Genomic DNA, 27432 nt, shown 5'->3' with positions numbered 1-27432 from the left:
ATTTTTCACATTTCTCAACAAACTAAGAGAATCCAGGTTTAATGCAGGATAATAATATTGTATGTTTTGTAAATAAAGACGATCTAAGTCGGTGAAGATTTAAAAAAAACTGAATTAGCCCTTTACTTTGCTGTTGAATCAGAAGCAAACATAAACATGTTGTTTTGTGATTTGTCAAATATGGAGCTATAATATTAAAATTTATTAAATATTTTAAAATCAAATTTCTATACTCTTGTAAGAAAATCAAATGTTTACAGTTTGTAATTTTGAAATGGAGAATTTGTCTGAACCGTTTGATCTGATTTGCTGTTTGGTCTGTGATAGATTTAGTTTATTTCAAAATCAGTTTTAAAATCCCAATTTTTGATTGGCATTCAAAGATAAAAACAACTTATTTCAAAATCCACTTGTCCAGATTAACTCCATGACCCAAGAAGTAGTTAAGGTGAAAAATGCAGTGACATATCATTTCTTCTTAGTTTTTAATGCAGTGTGCTTTTCTCCTAGTACTCAAATGATCACGCAGTTGGAAAAAAAAACCTGAAGTTATGATACAACTCAGCAGATCATTTTCTCTAGTGTTCTTTCATTTCTTCGCATCTTCTGCTAACCCTTTATCCAAGTTAAATTTAGAATAAAACTCAAAACCCATACTTTTCAAAGCTTTCCCTAGGAACCTTATAAAATAACTGCTAGCAAAATGGGGCCATAATACAGCTTTGACAAAACTCAAACTCAATATAAGCTGTTTTCCCTCAGGCTTGCCTTAGCTGCTGGTCCTGGCGGCGTGTCGTCCAGAACGTGCGCACAGATGTTGAGAACCTTTAGCAGATGAGAAAACAGCTGTTCCACCATGGCCACCAGGGAGCGCTCTGACAGGGCTGTCCAGGGTTCCTCTGTTTTATTTGGGCCTGCACCAGTGTTCCCAGTGCTTCCTTCCTCCTCTCCAGCCCAGGGGTTGCGTAAGCATTTAGGAGCCACAGCTGAGAACAGTGATATCTATTAAGAGCCAATACTTTTCCTCTTTAATTCAAAAGATTACGCAAAAAAGTGGCACAAGTTTGAATAATAAAAAAGACCAATTCTGCAAAAACAAATGGGGAAATTTAACACGAATTTCTCACCCGCAAGCAGGTTCCCACAGAGCAGAAGTGCATCTTGGTGTGCAGAGAGATCCAGAGGAAACCACGCAGAAGACAGCAGGGAGAGCACCATGTTGGCCGGTCCCACGGTCAGCGTCTTCCGCTCAGAATCCAGCGCAGACGAGGAGGAGGCCGAAGAGGTTGGAGCGTTGCCGCTCTGAGACAAACTATAACGACAAGATTATCAAAAATTTTGCTTAACTGCTTACTGACGAATGGAAAACAACAACCATTAAGGGAGATTTTTTTTTTTTTTAAACAAAGGTTCTCAAACCTGAGTGTCCTGCCTCTGCTGCGGTTGAGACTAGAACGAGAAGAAAAGTTGCTGCTAGAGCTAACGTAGCCACAGTGCCAGCCTGTACTCCAGGTACCGACAGGAAAATTTGATGCTAGAAGACACAAGGCCTCGCAGCAGCCAAACTACAGAGAAAGAAGAAGAATGTTTAAGTACCTTAAAGAGGTAGCAGTACGTATCTTCAGTTGTTATAAAAAACGCTATATATATATCTCATATTACTTAAAAGAAATTGGACTTTGCAGTTTGACACCTTGAAATTAGCATCTGTCTCTTTAAGAAGCTCCTGCCTTCAGCAAGTCATCACAGCAATGCTCCTCTATTATGCCATTTATGTTTGTAAAGGGCATAATGGAAGATTTCTCAAACATGTATGAAAGAATCAAAGCAACACTCCAAATATGTTTCTGATGAGGGAATAACATTATAACATGACATAAAGCTAAAAAAAACCCCACTGATTTCAAATAACTTCCTTCCCCCCCTTTAAGAAAACACCATCAGAAACTTGCGACAACAATAAATGACTGAACATTTTTCTGAAAACTTACAGTTAGCGCTCTGGAGGTGGAAGATGTAAAAGCATGGGAGACTGCAGTAACAACTCTGGACAGGTTGTTCTCTAACGAGACGTCGGACACAGAGTTAGAAAAGTTGTAGCCTCGATACGTCCTTGAGGAAAGAGAAAAGTTTTCTCACATTTACCTTGAAGCCGACTTCAACGTACTTGACACCATCTTTCAGTTTCATGAACAATACCTTGTGATTGTGCTGACTGTGAACTGGGATGGGGGTTGTGTCTCATGCATGAGTAGCTGCAGGTAGACTGAACTCTGGTCCCGGGCGATCGCCACCACTGGGTCTACCTGGCCTTGGTCACAGTCAAAGAACAATCTTGGAACCAGTCTAGAAGGAAGAGGCACAGGAGAGAAAAAAAAAATTGAGTTTTGGGTTAAGATCTTGGATTATACAGTGGTGTGGTCTTGTTCAAATACAAAAGAGCTAGCATACCTGCTGACGGCAGAGGCTGCCACGTGTCGCACTCTTGGATCGTCGTCTCCCAACAAATAGATGACCACATCATTCAGAACCCTGCCCTGAATCCGTAGTCGCTAAAGAAATTCCAACAAATTTAGGCTCGCGACATGTTTGTCGGTATAAAATCTCTCAATGATCTACCTTTGCTTTCAAACAAAGAGAAAAAGAAAAGCCGAGGCGGCAGCATACCCCAGTGAAGTGATGATCTCCTTTGTGCAAAGTTTCAGTTTTTCTCTCCAAGAAATTAATTAATCTAAACCAAGAAAAAAATAAAATAAAAAAAAACTAAATGTACAATGGAAGCAAAGACACGTGTCGGTCGCAGTCAAAAGGAACAAATCTCACCTGAAGTCTAACTCGGACAGAGTTTCCAGGAGCTCGGTGCGAACGAGCCAGTAGGAAGAATCCCGCAGAGCGAAGAGGTCTATCACCAGCTGCAGCCCGAGCTCGCTCAGCGTGCTGCTGCACAGCGTCATGATGCAGTGCTGGAACGCACCACAAACACAGACTCAGTAACACAAACGGGCACAAACCACTGACGCTCCTGCAGGCCCATCCTACCCTGACTGCAGCACACGCCATCTTGCAGGTGACCGAGGATTCGTCTTTTAAAGTTTTCTGGAGCAAAGGCACCAAATCCACCAGGGACAGGGGGTTACCTGAAGAGCAGAGTGCAGGAATAACAATCAGCCTCGCATCAGCTCAGCAGTAACTTCAACACGAAAAGAAAAAGAAAAAAACACACAAACCTGTTGTACTCTGCACACCGGCCAGCCAGGTGTGAATATTGTAACGTGTTTTGGTAAGCGCAGCTAGGATGATGGCTCCACAGAGGATGGCTGTGGCCCCTCTGATCTGGGGGTCCCCGTGCTCGATGAGGCCCAGAACATCACTGATGTACTGCTGCTCTGCAATGGCACAGACCAAACAGCTGTCAGACTACAGTTGTCAGAAAAATGATCAAAACTACTGAACAGTTTTGATAATTATCACTAGGGCCGAATTGATTAATCCAATGAAATGTTATTAATCGATGATTGAAATAATCGTCAACTAATTTAGTAATTGTTTCATCTCTAACGCAATTATATAGGCTCAAGAAAAAATCTTTTTCTGAAGAAGAACACCATCATAGCAGTAATTAAGCCAAAACTGTACATAACACACACACACATATAATGTAATTAAGATAAAAAATCTCTGTTAGTAAACATATTTTACCCAGAACTCCTCAAGCGGGATAGTTTTAGTTTCACCAAGTTAAACTTCTGTAAAAAAATAAATAAATAATAATAATCTATCACCTTTTGCTACCCAATTGTTAATAAGTTAATCTAAAAATTAACAGATCAGCACCAGACTGTATTGATGTTAAGTTGAGCAGAAAGATCTGAGCTTTTCACATGTTGATTATAGAAGCATTTTTTAATGATCTACCATTTACTAAAGGAATGCTACTTAATTGCTTTTTAGGCATTTTATCCTCATTTCAAAAGGAATTAAATAATCTATTTGCATCTTCTCATGTGTATCTAATATTTTGTAGAAGAGGCTTAAATGAAAAATCTGCAGAATGTGCCAAATTTTGTACCCAATTAAATCACTAGAATAATCGATAGATTAATCAACATATAAAGCAATCGTTGTCCAGTCTTAATCAGATAAAATTTTGTTCTGTCTTTTGTTGCATTTTTTTTTCTTTTACAGTTTCTATCAATACTTAAACTTTGGCTGGCAAAGTCTGAAACTCCTCTGACCTTATATAAATATTCCCACCTGCATTAAACCAACTTCACATGTATTCACCTATTATCGGATTAGGACGACAGCCAACCTTCTTCAACAGATTATCTTTTTTTTTTTACCCAAACACAATCAAAAGGGTTTTGACAACTGAATTTGCTATCATACCTGCAACTGGGACGCCATCCAGTGGCTCCAGGTAGAGAGAATTAAAGAACGCTTCAGGATGCAGCGCTGCTGCAGCTCCGACGCAGCTGACCGCCAGCGCCTTCACGCTCACTCGAACCTCTTTATCAGGAATCAATCCTGAAGAAACAAACAAACAAACAAAAAAAAAAACACTTGTATGGCTAGACATAAACTGACAAATATTAAAACTCCTTTCGTCAACATTTTGCAAGTTATGTTATGAAATTGGTTTCATTGGAATTTTATGCGATACATAAACTACACACTATCTACCATCTGCATTTTCTGTGACACATTCATATTGTGTAGTTAATCATTTGTAAGTCATTATTGCTTGTTATGTTAATATCTGGCAGTCCCATGTAAAATAGATTGTGTAAAGTTAGGATTCTTAATTTTCCAAAAATATTAAATCTCTTCTTTCTAGTCAACTCAGTTTTGTGTATCATCACAATGCAATGAAACCCACAGAGCTGAAGCTGTAACATAACGACGTGTGAAAAGGCTGAGAAATGAGAGTAATTTAGGGCTGAAATGATTAATAGATTATTGAAATAATTCAACTAATTTAAAAAGACTAAAAAAAAAAAAAAAGACAATTTGCTGAAACACCCACAGGGAAGCAACTGAGCCAAAACTGTACAAGAAAATATATACATCTTACATTTAACATGAAACATGTTCAAAAAAAGAAAAACAAATGTAAATGTACTACCCAGAACTCCTCAAGTGGCAAAGTTTCAGCTTCTTCTGATTCAAATTGTATAAAGAACAAAATGTCCTATTAAGCACCGTTTTTCTGTCTTCTAATGTGTTTCTAATATTTTACAAAAAAGGCTTATGTGATTGAATGAAAAATCAGCAGAATGGGCCCATTTTTAAAAAATCCAATTGATAAACTGATTTTCCAAACAAACGATAGAATAATCGATTACTAAAATCATTAGTTGCATCCCCAACATATTTTACTTTGTTAGGTTCGTCATAATGCCAACTTTTATTATACTTTGATTTTCTTCTTTGTAAATCCTAGGTTTATGTTAAACTCTTAAAATATTAGAAAAGATAAAATTGTAGTTCAGCCTAATTTTGCTAATACAGTATATACATGTTCAATTTCAAGCCGTGGCTTGAAGCAGCTGCTCACCGTTCTTGTGTCCAGTGAGAAGAAAGGAAGCGGCGAGAAGTCGCACACAGTGAACCAGTGGCTCCGCCCCCTGGTCCGTGTAGTGTCCAATCGGACCCTTTATCCGTGACGGCTGTAAGACATTTAATAAAACGATCAGAAATAAATCGTGATGTTTACTTCTTCGATCGTTGACCACAGCTGTGGACGTACCTTATTATCAGGTTCGGGTTCAGCAGGCTCGTCCTTGGGAACGAACCGGTCCACGCTGCTGTCCGAACCCTGCCGATTGTGACCTCGGCCATCGAACAGATGAGGCTTACTCAGAGCTGGACGCAAAAAAGTTTTTTTTTAGGGTGACAAAGATCTACATGGGTTTTCATATTCAGCTGCCTGCCTACCGAGGGCTGACTGCAGGAACGGCTCTGAGGGTTCTTCCTGGGAGGAAGGCGCTGCTCCTTCATCTTCTTCATCCTGTAGCGTTCCTATCTGCATGCCGGAGTACTGGCTCTCGCTGCCGTCCAGGACCTTAGTTTGACACACAAAACGTCTTCATGAGAGAATTAAAAGTTTGATTCACGAGCAAAACTCCCAACAAAAAGCCAAAGTTTCTCCCAGTAGGAAAAACGCCAGCATGCAGAAGCAACATGTCGAATTTCAAACTACTGGATCCGATTTGCTGGAAATAAGACGGGGACATAAGAAAGAATCCAAACTTTACGTGGTACACGCATTTTAAAGTTAAAGGTCCACTGAGTCATGCTTGAAAACACAATTTACAGCAAATCAAGTACATACAGTAGGAAGCAGGGGGCTGGTGATTTCACACAAATGCAGCTTCTATAATACAGGGAAAATCAAAAATCAAGCTTTTGCTTTTATTCTAACAGGAACAAGTTCTCATTAGAATATTTTAAGCTAAGCTTTATTAAAAAAAATGTTTGACCAGAAGAAGGGACTTCAAATACAAGTTGCTCTTCTCACTGGAGCAAAAGTCTTCTGCAGCATCTTCAAATAACAGAGAATCTCATCTAAGGATGAACAAAAAAAAAGGAAAAACAACTCTTCATGCTTCATCTTTTACAACTCACTGCAAGCCAGTAACATCCTTGGTCTTAACCGCCGTCTTTCAAAAGCATCTGCCTTTTGAGAAAGAATCGTTCAAAATGAGGGGGAAAAAGTAAAGGAGGCGCAAGCTACCGTCCATGACAACAAGAGGAAAAGATGCTATCACAACCCAGGAAATCGAGTGCAGGGGTAGAAAACGAATAAATGAGGGAAGCCAAAGATTTCAGAAACAAGCAAGGCGCCACCCTTTCTTTTCAAATCATCTGACCTTGTCACTAGTGCTAGAAGAGGAGGTGGCATAGAAGGAGGAAGAGGACGAGACAGATAGAGAAGACGACGAGGAGAAAGAAGCGGTGTAGACAGAGGAGCTGCTGGCTGGCGCGTCGGGACCCTCGGTGGGAGTCGGCGAGAGCGGAGGTGGCTGGACTGCCTGCTGCAGGGAGGGCCGCAACCGCGGCAAGGTGTGGACAAGGATAAAGAGGGGGAAGGCAAAACCATTAGAGAGGACAAGAGTTGGTTTGGGGTTTTTTTGTGGGAAGAAAATGTTGCTAACCAAAGACCTTAGTTATGACTGTGTTAAAGGTGTTTTTATGAGAAAACAGGCCAAAAGAGGAAAAAAACATTTTTGACAGCTTGTTCCGGTTCTAATAAACAGTATTGTTTCTCAACCCCTCACGCGGACTCAGGAGGAGCACAGAAAATGTGATGGGCAGCTGGGAAGCGTGGGGAGTTGTCCCGTCAGACTGTTGACTTCCAAAACTACACACACACACACACACAAAAAAAAAAAAACTTGTAAAAGAACACACAGTGCGACCGCACTTGGGGTCTCTTAAGACCACGGGAGGGTTAAAGATGAACTTCTTGGCTTTTTTCTAGAATTAAATCTTACATTGGTATTTACAGTTTGAACCATTTACTGAATTGCTGATTCCAGTCATTTACAGTTATGCAACTAAAATAAATTAAATTTTGAGACCATGTAGCCATTACAGTTCCTAAACATTTGCCAAGTAAAAACTCTAGGCTTTTCCAGACTGATCTCCACAAAGTTTTCTTCCACTTGACCATGGAGAGTCCCACATGCCTTTTGGCAAACTGTTGTCAAGTTGATCTGACTTCTCATCAACAGCGGCGTTCTCACTGCCTCTCTCCCACAAAGCTGTGACTGGTGAAGAACCCGGGCAACATTTGTTATCTGCAGAGTCTCTCCATCTCAGCCGCTGAAGCTTGTAGCTCCATCAGTGTAGTCAAAGGCGTCCTGGTGATGTCTCTCACTAGTCTCCTTCTTGCATATTTTAAATGTCACTGATCCGTACTGATGGAACCTATTCAGAAGTATTTTTACCAAAATTCCTTTTTTTTTCTTGCTTTATCAAAAAATGATTTCACAGGGAAATAGTGATGATTGTGATTTTACTGAGCTAAAAACAAAAGCAGCTTCCCCCACATGTCAGGGTTAATCGGTGTAACAGTAGCTTTCCGTAAACACAATCACACAGCAGATCCAGAAGAAAAGCATTTTATAGCAAGAGAGTCCTACTGACCAGTTCTGCTACATCCGAAGGCGTCACGGCCGAATCCGGTCCCTCTGTGGTCGTCTGAGACGAGTCGCTTGGTGGGAGCGATCGATCATTGGTGCCCAGCGCCATCCCGCCTTCGCCGAGCGGCCCCCCGCCTTCTGGGGTGGCGTTTTCTGGTGTGGTGTAGTCGGCTGTCTCCGGGGTGACGTTGGCGCCACTGGAACTTCGACTCAGCATTTCCTCCTCGTTTTCATTGGGTGACTCGGGGGTGCCTGATGCGGACGTGCCGCCGCCCTGCTCAGAGGAGGCGCTGAGGTCCACAGAGTCGCCAGGCTGCAGCGTGTGCTGCGAAGAGCGCGGCTGCTCTGTGATGATGTCCACCTGAGCAGCAGATGAGTCGTCTGCCCCAAAGAACACGGGAAGAAACTAGACTTTAAAAAACAAAGGCGGTAAAAATGATCTCACCAAATTAGAAAAGGAGAATTAACAGACTGTTATGTAAAAGAATAAATTAATAAAAACCGGAGCACGTGACGATATGTTCTTTGAATATTCTCAAGTTTGAATCCCATCCAAACTAACACTACTCATCCTCCGTAGTGGTGGTGGTGGCAGCATCACGCTACGGGGATGCTTTTTATTAATAGGAACAAGGTAGATGGATGGACTGAAACATAGAAAATTCTGGAAGAAAAGCTGTGAGAGGCCAAAGAGTTTAACTTAAACTTTCAATTAATTACATCAAGGTTTGTGTGAATTTCTGCAAGGTACCATATTTATGTTCCAAGAGCACAGCCTTCTGTGCTTGCAGAATTTCACATGATTACTACATTTTTTTTATTGCAGACAATGGAGACGTCTCACCTGTGAAGGCTCTTGCGTTGACTTCTGCTCTCTCGGGGTCGTCCTCCAGCCCATCCTCTTCTCCAGAAAGAATTTTACCTGGAAAGTTCAGATTTATTCTCAGCTAAAGAGATTGTGATGCGTGCAGCAGAAAGATACGGCCGCATGCTCCTTTATTGGAAGAATCGAAACACGTAAGGTAAGGTAAGGTAATCTACGGCCTCAAGAGACTAAATTGAAGGCATGGTTGCCCAGGACCTCCATTAAACTAGAGTGTAAGTCGAGGTGAGCACAACATAAACAAACAAGTCACCTCTCTGTTTCCTGAGAAGAAGTGGACTGCAGGAAGACCCTCCCCCCGCTGCATAAGGCAGGAAAACAGGAAACAGAAACAAGACGTGAGAGAAAAAAGCAGCAAAAGCCGATGGAGCGTTGCAGGAAACAAAGATATTTATACACGGACAAAAGGAGGCGAGTTAGGGAGCAAAGACAACGGCACAAAGTTAGACCAAAGTAGAAGTTGGAATGGAGAACAGATTGACCAGAACAGTGCGCACGAATGAACTAAAGGCCACCTGAGACAGCCAGTCGACTGATGCGCTAAGTGCTAGTTGACTGAGTAAATATTTGAAGGCCCATATCGCTAAGCATTAGAGGGATGAACAATCTGTCCCAATTGATTGATGGGATTACCGATGAGCTCCAGGATGCTGCCCGAGCGAGCGCGGCTCTCCGTGTCCTGACGAAACACGGTGGCGTGAGGAATGCTGCCGGCCGTGATGAGCACGTGCAGAAGCTCCGGCGGGGGAGTCCTGAACATCTGCTGCAGGAGCTCCAGGGCGGCTGTGACCACGTTGTGATCCCAATGCTGCGTGTAGTGCAGCGTCAGCTCGTACACCTTCAGGCACACAGGAATCATTCAGCTAAGGAGAACGAAAACACAAATGCACAAAAAAGAAACAACTGATCTGACCTGCAGGAGTTGCTCGGGTGTTGGCTGGACGTCGGCCTCCTTCCTCATCACTCCAAAGCTCCCTTTGAGGCTGCTGGTGTTGACTTGGTGCTGCAGCAGGGGCATCAGGTAGCGAAACGTTAGCAGCACCCCCAGAATAAGATGGCTAGGGTGTTCGTCATCGACTGGAAGCAACAGGCCTGAAGGAGGAGAAGAAAAGGCAGATTATGCGCGAGTTAGCTTATTTTTTTCCAAGTAAAGTAGGATTGTTTTAAGTTATTGATTCATCTATCAATTATTCGGACAAAAATAATCGCAACATTCTGCAGCGGATTTTTCATTCAAGTAATTTTGTATACATTAGAAATTGACTAAAAGATGCAAATAAGCAGTTAAATTAAATTTTTAAATAAGAGAATAAACATTTTATTACTTAAAATGCAATAACATAACACTCCCTTAGTGTGCACTTGATTATTTGTAGCAAAGAATGCTTCTGCAGATAAAAAAAAAAACGAGATACTAACAACATATTGTTAGTTTCTCACTAGTAGAAAGCTCAGCCCTTTCTGCTCAACGTATTAATAAAGTGTAAATCTGGTCTGTTGCTGATTTTCTGGATTAACTAATACATAGTTATAAATATTTTTATTTTCTCACACAATTTGAACCAGATGAAGTTAAAACTATGCCACTTGAGGAGTTCCGGGTAGAACATATTTACAGACAAAAGTTGTTTTGGTTTTTGTCATCTTAAAAGCAAAATGCCATCGTAAATACAATACTGCTCTGACTGTATTGTTCTTTCAGCAATACTCCAGTTAATGAATCAATTACTAATTTTGATTACAATTATTTCAGTGAATGATTCCTCACGATCAATCGTTTCAGTCGCGCTGTAAATCAACAAAATTGATCCTTGTGATAGTAAAAATAAAATAAAAACACAAATCAACTCTGAGCGTTTCATTCTGTGTGCGACCTACCCAGCAGCACATTAAGGAGCCAGGTGTAGAAATAACTTGTGCGTCTGGAGTGTTGGCACACGCTGACGGCGCAGCTGGCCGCTGTCCGTCTGATGGTGGGGGAGCTGGACTTCAAGTTGGCAACAAATGACTTCAGCAGGACCTGAAAAAACAAAAAAAAACATAAAGTTACAGTACTACAATGACACGTTTCAAAAGTGTGAGGATCGCCAACAACAAACAGGACTGAGCTTATCTGAGTCGGATACCTTAATCTCGCCGTCGTTAGCGAAGTTTCCCAAGGCTGACATGATTTTAGGTATCGCTGCAGCGAGCGTCTCCTGCACGGTTTCCTCCTGACGCTTGGTGATGCGACTGAGGCATGGCAGCAGGTTGACCAGGTAAGGTCTGGACCACAGAAACACATGGAACAAACATGACAAAATTAAAAAGATTCACACGATGATGTTTTCCATCCTTACTTGTAAAACCTAGCATACTGGGAAAAATCAACTATTGAATTTTATTGCTAGCAAAAAACGATTGAACCTCTGAGTATGTTGTTGTGTGCCAGTTTTGCTGGACAAATAATGATCCTGTTGCATCATCCAAACGGGTATTTATGAGTGAATATTACTTCGAAGTGTTTTTCTGATGAATGTTGATAAAAATAAAAGAAAAAGAAATAGCTATAACAGAGCCAAAGGTTTGATGTTGTTAATAGGATCAATATATGATTATTCTCAATAAATAAAGTGCATATATGATTATTTACTCATTTTTGCTTTAATACAGCATAGTTAATATTAGAGATGCAAAAGAATTCAAATCATAATCATGATCCCAATATCAACGAGTCCAACACAGTCAGAGCTTACTTGCAATATTGGGTAGGTTACTGTATATCAGGAGACAGTAAAGCTTTGAATGCAAATAATATATTTGACTACATGGGTAATATTTCCCTCCTCTTGACACAAACTTCCTACAGATTTCCCCCAACAACATATTTCAACTCAAAAGAGCAAAATAACAATGGAAAACAAAAACGAGGATAAAAATGTAGGTCATTAAAACTCTATAGTTGTTGATAAATGACACTGCAATTAAAAACTATATATCCTAATTATTTGTTTTCCTAATGTGAGCTTTATGCAAGTTTCTCCAACTGAAATTTAAGATCTTTTTAAACAATGAATGGAATTTAATGTCTCTGTCACAGCAAAAATGATACAAAAGAAAACTGCAAATAAATAAATCATATGGGTTCGCAATAGAAATGAGTCAATGGCAAAGACGAACAACGTCCAACCAACTGACAATAAATTTGCACTTATCCAGTAAGGATGTAAAACAGTGAGCTAGCTTAACTCTTGTTAGCTAGGGTATATTAGCAGCTAGTTACCAGTAGCCACAACCGCCGTGAGTCACAGAACACAGTACAGATTAGTGCACACGACTAAGTTTTGCGTAACAGTAAAGCACTGCGAGAAAAAAGAAAACTACATAGAATGAGACAAAATAGTCCATTCACAACAAAATTTAAGATCTGTGAATAACGTATTTAAGGCCAACTTGTTGTTTTTCAATTACTTTAAGGCCTTAATTTTAGATATATTAACTTTTGCGACTTTCGCGTCAAAATAAATATTAACATAAGGAAGCGTTACAGTGCCTACCTGCATTTCTGGGGTCGGATGAGGTGGGCGAGCTCAGCAAACCTCCACAAAGCTGCCCTCAGACTCCGTGAGGCACCGTTCTGTCGAGGTACGAGAACCACATTAAACAAAGCACTGAACTTTTACATTTCTCTTATGTGAATAAAATGAACTAAACAACAAAACATAACCAGGTCTGAGCCTTAATTAATACCTTTTTAATTTCTTTGTACAACTCCAGCTGCAGTCTAGGCAAGTTCGAGTCCATCAGAGCCTGGGGAGTAAAAAGAGTCTAGTAAGTAGCAGAAATGATTCAATAATAGCAGTTATTAAGATATTCTGCACAATTACAATTGTATTTTTTTAGAACAAATGGAATTTGCCATAGCTATTTTATTTTTTTTAGTTACAAGCAAATTTATGATTAAAGACTAAAGTTAAAACAAGAAGACCACAAATCTTTGGATGTTCTACTTTGTTACAGGATGACTGTTCACAAATATATGTGGAAAGCTAAAAGTTTAAAACAGGAACAATTTTCTGTCACACCAAGTTCTTCCAGCCCCCAATACAACACACTGCACACTTGCAATCAGGGAAACGTCTTTCTCCAGGCAACTGGACTATTCTATTATATTGCCAAAGAGAAGACGATGATTTAGCGCTCCAGAGAACATGCCTCCTTTAATACTAAATGTTGCATGTAAATTATACAAGTTTAGATACAATGTTGATAATTGAAAAAAGAACACTGTAATACTTTAGCAGCAGTGGGAATAATTGTTGCTTTTCTGTTTTGAATAAAAGCAAATAGGTCAGGTTGTCCAATTTTTGTTTTTATGCAACTATAGTTACAATACTTTTTCCTTATTATCTTATATAATTTCAGCATGAGTTTCTCTCTTTTCATGTTAAATAAGAAGAATTGGTCCAAAAAAAGAAATTTGCTATGTATTGGATTTACTCAACAGCAAAATCCAGCTTCAAAACAATCACAAAATGTACAAAATATTACTCACTTTGATGATTTTGTTCAGGCACTCATCAGCCACCATACGGACATCTGATTCACTGTCATCGCTGCAGAGAAGAAACATCTCCATGGCGATCCCAAGCAGTTTCTGAAACTCTGGAGATGTTCTGTTTCCAGGCCCCCCAAAAAACACAAACAGTCAGGCAATTATTAAGCATTAAGATTTTTATAAGTGACTAACTGACATAAATTACTAGAAGCTGCCTCCATTATTTCTACTGATCCACTGGTAACATAATTTAAAATATTTGGTCAACGTTACACTAAGGATGCCTTTGCATGTCAAATATTGTAAATGCAAGGAGTTAGCAAAAGCTGGCTATATTAAAAAAAAAACACGACAAAATTGTCTTTTTAATGTACAAAACTGGGACTAGACACTTAAGTGCCATCATGGTGGGCTTATAAAATAAACCCATCAGTGCAGCGGTACCTAAATTCTTTAATTTGATCAGAACAGGGCCAATGTTTTTACAAAAATCTGTACAAAATACTTCAATCTTATCTTCAATTTCAAGTTTAAAATTTTTTTTTCCCCAAGATTTTTTTTTTTACAACCCCTTACCGCTTAGTTTTGCTCCTGTACCAGTTTGAGTCACGCTTCTCTCTTCTCTAGCAGTAGTTTTTTCTCTGCCTTTGGTTCTAAAAAAAATCTAACTCGAAGGCAGCTCTTTAAAATCTGACAGAGTGCTGTTCCTTCGTCACATTGTCTTTAAAAAAAAAAGCTCTAAATTTAGGTCATATTTTTCCATATGTGTAGACATATACAAACATTTTAAATGAAAACTACCAAACAAAAGAATCTGGGTGAGAATTTACTTTCTATACTTAATCTGAAAACATAAACTGCAAAAACACTGTGGTAAGATTTCTCCACTGTAGAGTGGATGAGAAGAGCCACTAATGAGAAGTCATTTTATTCCTTTTATCAGGGCCTACCTCAGTGATTGAGCCACAATGTTTTCACATATCGTCAGGCAATGGGTCACTCTGTCCTTTTTTGTTGCAGCTTGCTCCTTTTTTCTGTAAAAGCATCACAAATTCAGAATGTCAGAGAAGCAAAGAAGGCCGGAAGAAACGCACAGTCATTACCGGTTTCTTTGAACATTTCTTTGCTTGCAACCCAACAAATTATTTAAAAAAAACTATGCAATAAAAAAAAAATTGATGTTAATACATACAGTGAGAAACAAACAGAACCCAGAAAAGGAATCACAATGTAATTCAAATAAAAATGGGATTAGAAATACAAATCTTAAATTTCACACTAATTTTATTCTGCAGGACTACAAACTTTAACATTAAAATCTAAAATTAATGACTTTGCACCCACAGTTGTGGGTATGCTACTATAAGTCCAAACTTAATATCATCCATCACAAAGAGCCAGAACACAATCCTCCCAGCTATCCATCAGGATGGTAGCATTACATCACTCCAATGAGTGAACCTGCCCCCTTTTTTAAAGCTACGTTGGTTTGCAGTGGTAGTTAGAAGAGCGTTATACACTTTAAACAGATCATTCTAAAGCTTTCTGACAAATCTAGTTCACAACACAACCAAAGATGCTTTAAATTGGTCTTTCTGACCATTCACAGGTGCGTGAGCGTCAGTGAATCGGCTTAAGCGTTGGTCACAACACATATAAGCTTGCTATAACCATGATGAGAAATAGCCCCGCTAATATAATAAATAAATATTCCTTACATTTTTCATGAGATTAAACAGAAGATCAGATTGTGTGGCAATACACAGTAATATACAAACTATTCGAGGGGGTTGAGGGGTGACACTGGCATCGCTAGCGAGCTAGGCTAACTGTAACGCAGCGGTGTCCGTTTTGTAGCATCTAAAAAACGCACTTACTGTCTCTGAACGAGCTCCTCTGCTGTCGGTGGTCCCTGCTGTTGTTGAAATGACTTCAGAGACTCAAAGGCCTTCATTAGCTTCTCCATGGTGGCCATTTTAGCAATCCACAACGAGAACGCTCGCCCGAGAAGCTAATATTTACTATTTGCGCTAACCAGCTAACACTGTAGAGTAAGGTAGAGGGGACAAGTTAGCCCTAAGAGAGCAGGAGGTGCGTAGCGCGTCGAGGGTTAACGCTGCCCGCGGCGGCTACCACCCGCTCTCCGCTTTCACTTCTGTCAACTTGCCGCTTATTTTTCCACAATGTTAACCCTGACAGAACCAAATGTGTGCTGAGAATATGCCATCTTTGATGCAGCAAATGCGTTCTTTCCAGCAGTCACACCAGGAAGTGGCGACAAGTTGCAGCGTCGGGGAGGGACGTAAAACTCAGTGGCCAATCAGTGTGCGGCTTTCTTTTGGCTGATTTGTCAGAGAGCCAATGAACTGCTGCGTTGTTCTGCCTCATGTTATTGTTGCTGTCATGGGACCGTTGAAATCAGGAGGCTGTTTCGCAAAACCCTAGATAGGATATTAAACTGTCAACTGTGATTTTTCTGTTAGTCACATGCAGTTTCTTTTCTCGCTTTTTTGAAGGCAGCGTTTAACAACTACCTGAGATCATTGTTTAGCGCATAAGGTCTGTTTTAGATTAGACTGGCATTCCTATCGCCTGTCACACGGATCAAAAATGGCTTTTTGTACAGTCAGTCCCTTTATCTATTTCCTCTCTATGGTTTAAATCGTACACCTTGGCCTATAAACTTGAATTTAACTGACAACTTATTAACGTTTTATAGACTTACAATGATTGTTCTGCATGCACTCAGTGATCAGAAGTTTATATACAATTTATCACTTTTACCAGTGTAATTCTAAAAACAACTTTGAAGGACTTTAACAAGAATTAAGTGCACAAGGTTAAGTTTATTGTGATTTTTTTTCTTTTTCGAAACCACCCCGAGTCAAAATTATACAGGCAGGTGTCCCTTAACATAAATCAGAATATTTTGTGTGCAGACATCAACTATTCTGGCACAATTATGACTATTTGACCTCTTAGAATGGAAGGTAAATTTGGATCGCTTGTGGCTGTAGAGTACTAGGTTGTAATCCAGCTTTATGAGATTCCATTCATTTCTCCGCTGCCATCTCATCACAGTGAGTGTTCGCAGAAAGCTACATCTGTGAAATTAATCTAAAACTTGCCACGGTAACCCTGACCTTAGCAAAGAACAACAGACTTTACATCATTTAGAAAGTGTAATACATACAAAAGCGTAATTTATTTCAATACTAAAAATCCCAGCTGTTTCATTTTGGATTGGCATTCTTAAGAGTGCTATCCTGGATGGCGTAGTGAACCCCTAATAAACTACTGTCAAAAGTTAACAAACAGAGCTGGTGCAGTTCACCAGTCTGTGCTGGTTCATATACAACACATGCCAAGAATCGTATTGGAAGCATTTTGTTGCCATCCAGATGTCAGAATCATGCCTAATGCAGCAAATTTTCATACCAAATGCCTAACTTTGCCACTATTCAACAGCCTCTGCGTTTAGAGTAATATTTTCACACAAACTTCTGTATTTAAAGTTTCATTAACCTTATGTTCCTGCAGGTGGCAGTGTTGTCTCCTCAGCTGAACAAGTACAAAATAATGAGAGTTTAATTACATCAACATGCTGCATAACTTATTCGATTAACTGGTTAAAAAGACATGCGGGGAATCCGTTGGTCTTGCTTCTCTGCCACACCTCCACAGTCAGATGAAGGAGTAATCTTTCCAACATCAGCTGACTAACTGACATAACGCCGCAGGTGAAAGGTTCATCTCTGGGAGAAAATAAAGAAAACTGTAAAGGCAATCAGCTGACGGGAACAAATTAACTTTAATTTACAGTCAGCAGAAACTGTAAAGAAAGTTTCACTTCACCTCCGCCTTTCATTCACAAACAAATCGACAGAAGAAAAACAAGTTAAGACACCTCTTTTAATACAAATGGCAGTGTATTATTTCATAATTACAAATGTCAGATATGGTACAACAACCAGTGATATAACTTGTACAAGAATTAACAATGACTGCAGTGGTTGAATAACATGACTGTACAGACTGAACATGGAAAAAAAAAGAAGAAAAATCAACTCCCTGTTTGAATACCAAAAATCCATTTGTTCATCCTCCTTTTGCTGTAAATATAATATTCCATGTTTCTTCCCCCCTCCACCCCCCACTACAGAAATAAAACTACAGAAGATCTGAATTTGTACAGGTTGCATTACCTACAAACTAATTCAAGTGATATTCCACTTTGTAGGCGCTTGCTGGCGAGCCTCATCCCAGTTTTGACTCGCCACCAACGCTCCGACAGAAAGGCAGGAACAAACCAGGAACATTTGTTATCCAACAGGCCAGCTCCACTGGTCACTCCCGGCCATTCACAGTCCTCCTCTGATAACCAGCGACACATGTTGGCACAAGAAGGTCATCACTTACATACACAAGGATCCTGAAGTATTACAAATTGATACATGCTTGAGTAATAAAACATGTTTTTTTTGTTGTTTTTTTTGTTTTTTTTAAACAGCCATTACAATGCACTTTGTGCGGACATTCAAAACAGTTGAGCTGATTTAAGTTTTTAAGTTTTTTTCTTTTTTATATGTAGGCTATATGAAGAAATTTTAGTGGATGGGAAGTAAATGAGGTATTTAAAAAAAATACGAAGGCAGGATGTCAGAAACGAAATTGTTAATTGGCACATTTATAAGAAAGGCTGTTGGGTTTTTTTTTCTTGAGTAAATTCTTCTAGAAAAGGAAAATGTTTTAATCTGGAGAAGGTTGCTTTTGGTATCATTGTCAGAACAGTTAAAAGACACTTCTCAAAGTCATTGTGTCAAAACATGTCATACAGTGCAATGGATCTGATAGAGCATCTTCACTCCTATGTGGATTGATATGAAATACCTTACAAACAAAGATACAGGCATGGGTGATGGGACGCAGTTAAGTTTCCACCTCGGAGCTTTAGTTACATGTTAGAAATACAGAATTTACAAGTTTGCTTTGAGGCTAAAATCTACATGAATGAAACCAGCTTCAAAGTCTGCCTGAGAGCAAAGCAAATTATAGATTTCTTTTTTTTTTTTTTTTTTTTAAAAAGGACAACAAAGACAAATTCAGGAATCAAATAAGCGAGAAACTACTAAATGTTCACATCTGATTTCTGTGGGGGGGGAAGAAAAATTTCAGAACACATTGGTTTAATCGACTGGGAACTCAATGCACATCTTATCAGACGTATGCAGCCTCAAAGTCTGAACGTATCTGGGAGATGTTCAAGTTCAAATGTCATTTTTAAAAACTGCAATGAATAATTACAGACTGCTTTCGTGTGAATTGGATTTCTCTCTAAAAGTTGCTGAACTGTACAAAAGTAGAGCTAATGAAGTCTAATTCACAAAGTGGAGCAAAGCCGCGTCATTGAACGGTGAAATATACACAAATGTGCAGCCATCATGCTGAAGTGGGGGGTATTCACAGCATTAAAAACGGGTGTTGAATGCGACGGGGCGGGGCTGAACGGCATCTGCTTCTACAGCAAAATCTAGAAATGAACATAAGAGGAAAAGTATGGGGAAGAAATTGTCTGATGGTTTACATGGAAAAAAAACACTTCTTCAACAGAAAGAGAGAAATGTAGAAAAATCATATTTAAACTGCTGATCGCAATTGTAGTAAATAAGTACTCAATACATCAACTTGTTTTGTTTTTTTTCCCGGTAGTGGAAACAACACCTTTTCACTATAAACTAGTCACGACAAGGCGCATCCCACAAGATTTCAGACAGCGGAGTCAAAAGGAATAACCAGAAAGTGGTCCAAGAGTCGAGGCCCACTTACAGAGCGTTTCCGAAAGACCTGGAATGGGCAGTTGCTGTTTTTCTATTAAAACAATAATTAATGTAACTTGGTAGCACGCACTACTCCGCAGAGGAAAAAGCACATTTAAGCCAGCCTAAAGTTTTCTGTTGAACATTTGGACAAGCCAGTGAAATATTGGGGGAATAGAGTCTGAAGACATAAGATCAAAATTTAACAGAAAGAAAAAAAAAAAGCACCGCACAACGTCTCAAAACCTTCTCACCAAAAATTTAAAAGTGGAAAAATCACAATATGGAAAGGTTTTTCAGGATATTTTACTATCAGGCTTCATGCGATTGAGGGAAGAATGTATGCAGAGATTTACTGAGTCTGAAGGTGGTGATTTTATTATTTTTTTTAAGTATTGCGCTCTAACACAAAAAGCGATGACTTATGCAACTCTTATCAGCAGAACAAATAGTTTTTTCTTCTATTCCAAAGAAAGTGCAGTGCTGAATTAAAAAGGGGGAAAGCATAAATCACTATAAAATAATCACTTGGAGCAAAAAACTGTAACAGATATGCAACTAGCAGGTGTGTTCTTGTTGGAAACGCCGTTAGGCATCGCAAATTTTACGATTTGAACCCTGCTGGAGCTTAGGGAAGATCTATTTGAAATTCCAACATCGATTGCGGATTTCAACGTTTGCTCTGTGTTTTATTAATACTGAGCTGCTGCACAGATTCCCAAAAATAAATACATGTGATCTTAAAAATGACTAGGAACACGCACCGCAAACTAGTCTCCGGACACACACATCTGGTTCATCCTATCCGGTCGCACGGATTGTACGCATGGTTTAAAATGACTCGCTGCTGCAGCTGTTCCACTCCCGGGAAAAGTTCAAGCATCACAGCTTTAACAGTGATGAAAACCTGGATTACCTTCCAACTGTATCCCTTGGGTCTAGTTTGAGATCCGCCTGCGACTTCAGGCGTTTTGCGACTAAAAGTTAGTTTGGTATAAAGTGGAGCTAATGTGCTAACAAAGATCAAGTTAAGGACAAACATACGGCACATATAAAAAAAAATGGGAAAAAAAGGCCTGATGCTACATTGTGAAAAATAAAAAGACTAATGAAACTAAAATGTGCTTCTTGAAAGAAACCGCCTAATGAACATTATTCATACTCATTCCAAATAATAACAAATAATAATAATTAAAAAAAAAAATAAGGTAATGTATGCATTCAAGTGGTACTTTTATGGCTTTTTGTACAATACAACCTTTAGTGAAAATATACATCTAGACATAAATTCAAGTACAAATGTACAAAATCTTTAAAGTCATACTTTTTTCTTTAGCTATAATACACTTTTAATACAGCTCATAAATACAGGTCGACATTCACTGAGTTCCTAAGATTCTCGCGCTCGGTTGGAGATTGTGGAGAAGCTCTGCGGCGGAGGGGTGTCGGGCGGAGGGACGGAGTGGTTTAAAGTCGCGAGGGCCCTTCTGTCTCGTCGTCACTGTAACCGCTCTTCAGACAGACCTGGGAGCAGTAAAAAAAAAAAAAAAGACAAACAACCATGCAAATTGACTAACAAGTTTCATCACTAAATTTGAATACATAAGAAAATGTGACATTTTTTTTTTTTTTATGAAAAAATGTTTTCACAAGATCCAAAAAACATGGAATGAGAATGTTTAGTTGGGATTTTGCGGCAAAATTAAGAAGGAAAAACTATACAGTCTGAAAATATTTAAATGAAAAAAAATCTAACTTGAGCCAATTAAAGACAATTAATGTAAAAGAAGAAAATATTTTACATATTTGAAAGACAAAATAAAATAAAAAGAATGAAGGCAGTAGGAGATGATCCACTGGTTTGGAAAAGCAGGAGAAACAAAAGCTTGTTTTGCAAAATTCTTCAAATGTTACAACCAAAAACTTTAGTGTTTTAGCTTCGAGTTTATGTAATGCACCAACAAAAAGTATTAAATAATTGTGAAGTGAAGGGAAAATGCAATACAATATTTAGGTGAATCATGAAAGGTGGCTAAATGGTGGCTTTTATATGAAAATAAATAACTACATAAAGACAAAAACTATCCTTTCACTTTATAAAAAAGGAGAAGAATCACATAGTAACATGACGTTTGTAGTTTAAATGTGACAAAAAGTGAAGCTGCTCCTGGCGTATGACTGCATAGCACCGACAAACACTGAAATTTATGTTTTCCTAAAGCAATGTTTCCTGTCCTGCCTTCCTAGATGAAAATGACAGTTTTACAGCGAATTCCAGAGAGGACATAAAAAGTAGTGAATCTGCCAACCCCAGAAAAAGGACAAAGACAAGAGACGGGCCTTATTCTAACAAACTCACAAAGGTGCATTAATAAAACCTTCAGATTTCATGTGAAGTAATGTCCTTTCTGAGTTTGGACAAGGCCTGTGGGATGGACAACAAAAGAGGAAAGCCAGGAAAGCAGGAAGTACCTTAGCCCCCACCCCCTCGGACAGTCGCCGGAGCGCTAGCACTTGCCTCTCTTCTGAACAGGCGGTAGAAGAAGCCCCGCTTCGGTGGAGGGTTGGGCCGGTTTATGTCCAGGTCTGGGCACAGCATCCCGTCGGTCTCATAGATGTTGATTTCTTTGAAGCACTCCATCTCAATCATCTACGAGCAAAATCGGCAAATCCCACATCATATTTTTAAATACCTTACTTCTACTCCAAGGCAACCAAACACTCAGGAAACAGACTTTTTTTTTCTATTCTGTAGCTATCAGACATTCCTGTGTGAGGTCATTGCTGTGGGACTTCTAGGATGACGTCATTTCAGGCTGCAGTACCTCGTTCTGCCACGGGATGGAGACACTGCCTGTGACAAACTTTGAGTAGAAGTCATCATCCGTGGGGTCAAGGTTCACGCCTTTGACAGTGGAGAACTGCTCGATGTCCAGGACGTCTTTACAGTACACGGCTCGAGGCTGAGAGGGGGACAGACAGGAGCAAAATGAAGGACGTAAGACACGTGGGCGAGGGGGGTGGGGGGGTACAGAAGAACAATGAACAAGTGATGCAAAATCTGTAACAAGTCTTTTAAATCTTACAGCCGCTTGAGTATTTAGAAAAATTGTTGAAGGAAAGGAATAAGAAGTTCTCTTTGCAGTTTGCCAAAAGCCACGGGAGACTAACGCGAGTAAGGATGTGAAATTTGAACTGGCTGGAGGTTCAACAATTAATCGGATTAATCATGATCAATCCCTTATCCACATAATCATCAACTAATTTAGTCACCGAGTAATCAAAAAAGTCCATATGCTGATAAACACTCTCCAAGGTGTGATTTACCGTGCAAAGAATATATACATTAAGCATTTTAGATGAAAAACCTTTGTAAATATTTTCTACCCAGAACCCTTACACCGCCGTAGTTTAAGTTTCAAATTCTGTAAAATTTTGTTATTAAACACCTTTTCATATCCAACTTTAAATTGAAAAAATCATCAACAGATCAGCGCTACAACATGAAGTGAAGCAGAAAGAGTTTATTAAAGAATTTATTTTGTATCTTTTTTAGCTGCAAATGATCAAGCGTTCATTAGATATTGTATAAAATAAGCTTAAGTGGTTAAATAGAAAAAAATCAGTATAATGTGCCATTTTTTAATTCAATAATGCGGCTAAATCTCAGAATAATCATTCATTGCAGCTCTAAATCCTGCACACAGCCAGAACTACGATAGATTGGTTTTAGATCATAATCATGTTAGAATGGCCCAGTCAAAGTTCAGACCTAAATACAGTTCAGCATCTGTGGCAAGACTCTATACTTAAAAAAATGGTTCTAACAAAGCGTCACTTCAGAGAGGCTGGATACAATGTCACATTTTTTCATTTGATCATAACAAACAAAAACAAATCAAAGACGATATGATTTGACCATCGACAAAGTCTCTCAAATGATCTAACTTTCATAACTAAAAAAAACCTACTGGTCCAGTTTATTTCATATAAACTGAGCTGTTGAGCTGAAATTAAACTACAATCACACACTGGTTCCACCACAGCCACTGGCTGCCATGATAAACTCATTTCCTTCTGACAATGGCATTTCCTGCATACAGACGGACTGAGCCTCAATGTGCCGTGTGTGTCCATCTCTCTTACATCTGGTATGAAGGGAGGGTCCAGCATGTTGGCCTCCAGCCGTTTGAAGTTGATGTTTCTGAAGATGGGGTGCTGCTTGACCTCAGTGGCCCCGCAACCCCGACAGCCCAGCCTCTCCTTGGGGTCCTTGGCCAGGAGCTGAAACCCAGCAGGGGGAAGGAAAAACAGATTTAAACATCTGAACCTTCAAAAGGTCCGACTGAAGAGAGGCAGGCAAAAAATGACGTGTCGGCTAGTAGATTTCCTGTTGGGGAGGAGGGCAACAAAGAAAGGGCTAGAGAAATTAAATTTTTCACTTTTCTCAAAGACCTTTAGGAGAGATGAACATTAAAAACACAAACCACTACTGCAAAGTACTAATGCAGCAAGAGAGAGTGTAGTTAATATTAATAAAACCTAGCTTGTCTTGCATTTTACATCTTTTGCGTAAATAGCACAAAGTTTCCTAGACGATTTTAAATCTTGTCACCCACTCGGCTCACTCGTCTATTTCTGGCGGTAGAAGTCGCCGCCCCTCTGGCGTCTCGGAGACCGACGTCCCTCCCTCTCCTGCTGCGCTCTCTCCTCTTCCATATTTACCTTCTACCCTTTTCTCGCAGAGCCCCTTCTTCCCCGAGTCTCCCTGACTCCTCTTCTCACTGGGGAGACTTTAAAAATGCTGAACTGTGGGTCAAAATGTTCCACTAAGTTTAAAAAAATAAATAAAATGCCCTGCTCTCAGAAACACACACAGTCAGTGGCTCGCTCTTCAAAATTGTGAAGGGAAATAATACGACCATATGAAACACTAGGGGAAATAGAGACGGTAGGTAACAGTTTGTTAGACAAAATAATTATTTGAAGTAATTACAAATGGTCAGTACTGTTATAAATGAGAATGTGTAATTTATATACATTTTCTTGATTTCCATCTCTGTGCTGCGTTCAGAGGCTGCAGCAGCGTGTGCATCTCTACTATAGTCCAGATGATATATAAATGAGCAATATTTTTAGAAGAGAAATAAGAAATACTTTAGTTTAGAAAATGTACTTTTCTAGGTTCCAATTAAATATCTGCCTAAAACCTCCACAATAAAGTGACAGTAAACAGAGGAATCAGTTTTCCTTTTCCATGAATACGGAAATTACATCAAGGAATGGCTTTCATCTTTCCTGATAAAAGTTTGCATTTCTTTGCTCCAAATCCTGAACAGAAAACACTATTTTATTTTTCTCATAAAAGATTTAGAAAACACAAGTTACCTTCCTTCTAAGCTTCATTCAATTCAATTGAAAAATATTTTACTGAAGGAAAATTAAATGCTGCTGTAACTCATTAATTCAAGATTCTTCAAAGAGTTACTCTGGACGGTGATGGATGAAAATATCTCCTGTAGCGGTCTGTATTACAGTGAGTTTGAAGAAGCCTCTGACTGAAGACACTTTTCTATGTCCTATGAAGAGGATACACGTTTTACAGCTCAAGAAAAAAGAATAATTTAATATCAGCTAAGGCTGCAAAGTGTCAATGAGGTTCTTTACCATTGTCCTAATCTCACAGAGAGACAGACATCTGTCCCTTCAGTCTCTTCCTCCTCACCTGCCTGCAGATGTCCTTCGCATCCTCTGAGAACTTATCAGAGTACTCCTCTTGGTCCTCGCGCACCCGTCTGTCCACCTCCTCCCGCTTGACCCGCTCCTTGCGTTTCCGGAAGGGCGACTGGCCCTGGATCATCTCGAAGATCAGACAGCCCAGACCCCACCAGTCCGGGCTGAAGGTGTAGCTCTCGTTCTGGATCACCTCGGGAGCTGCGGAGGGGACGAGAAGCAGCGGGTGGACCGTGACGTAAAGCGGCCTGACGGAGAACCGAGGCTACTACTTCTTAATCTTTATGAGTTATTTTCTGGTTAAGTAAAGGTCAAATAGCAAAGTGTATACAGAAAGAGTCGAAATGGGAAGAAAGGAGCTGATGGATTAACATGTTGAAGTTCTTACCCATGTAACCAACTGTGCCCACTCTCCCTCGTATCGTCTCCCCTTCAGGGATCTGAACAGCGAGACCCAAGTCGGAGATCCGAATGTGCCCTGAGCAAAAGTAAAAGACAGATTGTTTACCAGAAATGTTCTGAATACCAGTAATTTAACAAAAACAGGCGCCTGCAAGTAACATCTGCAGAAGCACACACAGCTGGGGATGTGCTTGAGTTACACCGAAGCATGAAATAATTTCAGGGAAAAACCGGCCGAAAGAAAGGTGGGTATTCTTTTACTTCAAGATGGATGTGAGCAAATTAATGTTAATGCAAGAAGGAGTGCAAGGAGAGAGTAAGGCAAACTTAAAACAGTGCCTCTGCAGCCAAGGAAAACAGGCCGATACAGTGCAGCTTGTTTGATTTGGACATTGTAGACCAAATTTGTGAAATGAAAAATGAAGGACAAGAAGCACATTTTGAGCCAAAAATCGATGTAGTAAAAACTAAAAAAAGGCGACATACCACGGTCATCCAGAAGGATGTTTTCAGGCTTCAAGTCTCTGCAACAAACAACAAGTTATGAGCTGCTTCTGAAATTAGAGTTGGTCTCAAAAACAGTATTTTAGAAGAGTAAGAGTATAACAACATAAGTGAAGAATAAATGCTCTCAAATGCAGTTTTGATCTTCACCAGAGGAGCAAATTAAGATGTTGGGAAATTTGACGTTTAATGCAAAGCTGTGCAAGGTGAGGTCTCAACTTTTTTTCTGAAATTACATTTATTTTACACGTTAAATAGAAATAATCTCACAACTTACCTTAAACCTTCTTTCAATCCAACATGCCAATATAAAAAAAATAATAAGAAGACTTTGTATAATCTAGCCTAACATATAATAGTTAGATCTTTAGAAAAACACAAATAAATTACACCAATTTTCAGCCTGACTGGGCTGAGCAGAAAATAATTCAATTTCAAAACCGTGTTTTCAGAGGTACACTGAGAAAGTGGAGGTGGATTAGAAATGGACGATTTTTTTCTGCTTTACCTGCTGGTCAGAAACTAAAAAATCCTATCTTTTTCTATTCACCATATTTTAGTGCTACATGGTCTTGCTAACTCTAACACTCTGTGGCGTTGTAGTCGGTACTGAGGGACAACGACTCATTAATTTTTATTAATTTTAGCTGTATTTTAACAGAGCCATGCTAGCTGTTTAACCAGGCTGTTCCAACAGAGAGCGAGACTTCAACAGGTGACGACTGGTCCGACGCTTCAGGGACGAAATGGAGCCATCTGATATAGGACGTCAACTTTAAGCACTTTTTGTGCCGGTTTGGTTAAAACTGATATTAATGCTGGCTTCTGCTGGATTTAGAAATGTGGGCAACCTTTAAGAGTGTGTTAAGGTGAGAGTTGGCGTTCTTCAGGAAGGAATCATGATTTTTATGTCAACGCTAACACTGTCAGCCATGCTAACTACTACTGTAAGATGCTATCGACAGCTTAAACTGCGGGTCTGCAACCTGCAGCTCTTTAAACCTTCCACAATAGCTCTTAATAACTGGCTTAAAATGAATCAACTAAGGTTTAGAAATTTAGTACCAAATAATGGTTTTACCAGTTAGATTTTTTTTCCATGACAGAATGACACTACTACTACAATTTTTTTTGTCATGTTTGAAACTATAAGCTCTTTTCTCCATTGTTCATGATTTTCAACATCCCAAATAAAAAAACTGTACCCATCTTCTTGTTTTCTTTGCTAATGTTTTATGTTTTTCTGGATTTTAGAACCTAAAACAGATAGAAAATGTGTTTCTAAGAAAATGACATCAAATTTCCTGAAGTAAAATTTGCCAAAAAAATATAGGCTGTCTTTTTCTTTCATATAAAGTCATGTAACATTTGTGGCTCTGAAGTTTATTTAGCTGGACTAAGGCCAAATGT

General features: G+C 39.4%; 2 protein-coding genes across 11 annotated transcripts in view; both read right to left on the bottom strand.

Annotated features, from left to right (window-relative positions):
- Window positions 1-15578, bottom strand: part of htt (huntingtin) — a 42481-nt gene extending 26903 nt beyond the window's left edge. For 3 of the 9 annotated variants that reach the window (XM_081606883.1, XM_081606895.1, XM_081606885.1), the window contains exons 1-27: window positions 15445-15578; window positions 14518-14601; window positions 13565-13685; window positions 12760-12819; window positions 12567-12646; window positions 11157-11295; window positions 10909-11050; window positions 9944-10122; window positions 9664-9868; window positions 9284-9331; window positions 8992-9069; window positions 8152-8528; window positions 6873-7037; window positions 5938-6064; window positions 5750-5865; window positions 5558-5669; window positions 4390-4527; window positions 3228-3386; window positions 3040-3137; window positions 2824-2963; window positions 2668-2731; window positions 2452-2552; window positions 2200-2346; window positions 1992-2112; window positions 1420-1565; window positions 1128-1312; window positions 769-986 (exon numbers count right to left, since the gene is read on the bottom strand). In XM_081606883.1, coding sequence (XP_081463009.1) covers window positions 769-986; window positions 1128-1312; window positions 1420-1565; window positions 1992-2112; window positions 2200-2346; window positions 2452-2552; window positions 2668-2731; window positions 2824-2963; window positions 3040-3137; window positions 3228-3386; window positions 4390-4527; window positions 5558-5669; window positions 5750-5865; window positions 5938-6064; window positions 6873-7037; window positions 8152-8528; window positions 8992-9069; window positions 9284-9331; window positions 9664-9868; window positions 9944-10122; window positions 10909-11050; window positions 11157-11295; window positions 12567-12646; window positions 12760-12819; window positions 13565-13685; window positions 14518-14601; window positions 15445-15542 — 3648 coding nt within the window. In that variant the 5' untranslated portion in view covers window positions 15543-15578. The remainder of the gene's footprint in view (window positions 1-768; window positions 987-1127; window positions 1313-1419; window positions 1566-1991; window positions 2113-2199; window positions 2347-2451; window positions 2553-2667; window positions 2732-2823; window positions 2964-3039; window positions 3138-3227; window positions 3387-4389; window positions 4528-5557; window positions 5670-5749; window positions 5866-5937; window positions 6065-6872; window positions 7038-8151; window positions 8529-8991; window positions 9070-9283; window positions 9332-9663; window positions 9869-9943; window positions 10123-10908; window positions 11051-11156; window positions 11296-12566; window positions 12647-12759; window positions 12820-13564; window positions 13686-14517; window positions 14602-15444) is intronic. The other 6 variants (XM_017304689.2, XM_081606910.1, XM_008408514.3 and 3 more) reach the window with 4 other exon arrangements.
- Window positions 15445-27432, bottom strand: part of grk4 (G protein-coupled receptor kinase 4) — a 58281-nt gene continuing 46293 nt past the window's right edge. The window contains exons 10-16 of one of the 2 annotated variants that reach the window (XM_008408554.3): window positions 26005-26042; window positions 25505-25594; window positions 25109-25317; window positions 23530-23667; window positions 22209-22346; window positions 21856-22033; window positions 15445-20907 (exon numbers count right to left, since the gene is read on the bottom strand). In XM_008408554.3, coding sequence (XP_008406776.1) covers window positions 21857-22033; window positions 22209-22346; window positions 23530-23667; window positions 25109-25317; window positions 25505-25594; window positions 26005-26042 — 790 coding nt within the window. In that variant the 3' untranslated portion in view covers window positions 15445-20907; window position 21856. The remainder of the gene's footprint in view (window positions 20908-21855; window positions 22034-22208; window positions 22347-23529; window positions 23668-25108; window positions 25318-25504; window positions 25595-26004; window positions 26043-27432) is intronic. The other variant, XM_008408546.3, reaches the window with a different exon arrangement.

This window comes from Poecilia reticulata, chromosome 1 (genome assembly GCF_904066995.2).
Source record: "Poecilia reticulata chromosome 1, P_reticulata-male-v2, whole genome shotgun sequence".
Classification (NCBI taxonomy): domain Eukaryota; kingdom Metazoa; phylum Chordata; class Actinopteri; order Cyprinodontiformes; family Poeciliidae; genus Poecilia; species Poecilia reticulata.
This window is presented reverse-complemented; position numbering and strand designations above follow the sequence as displayed.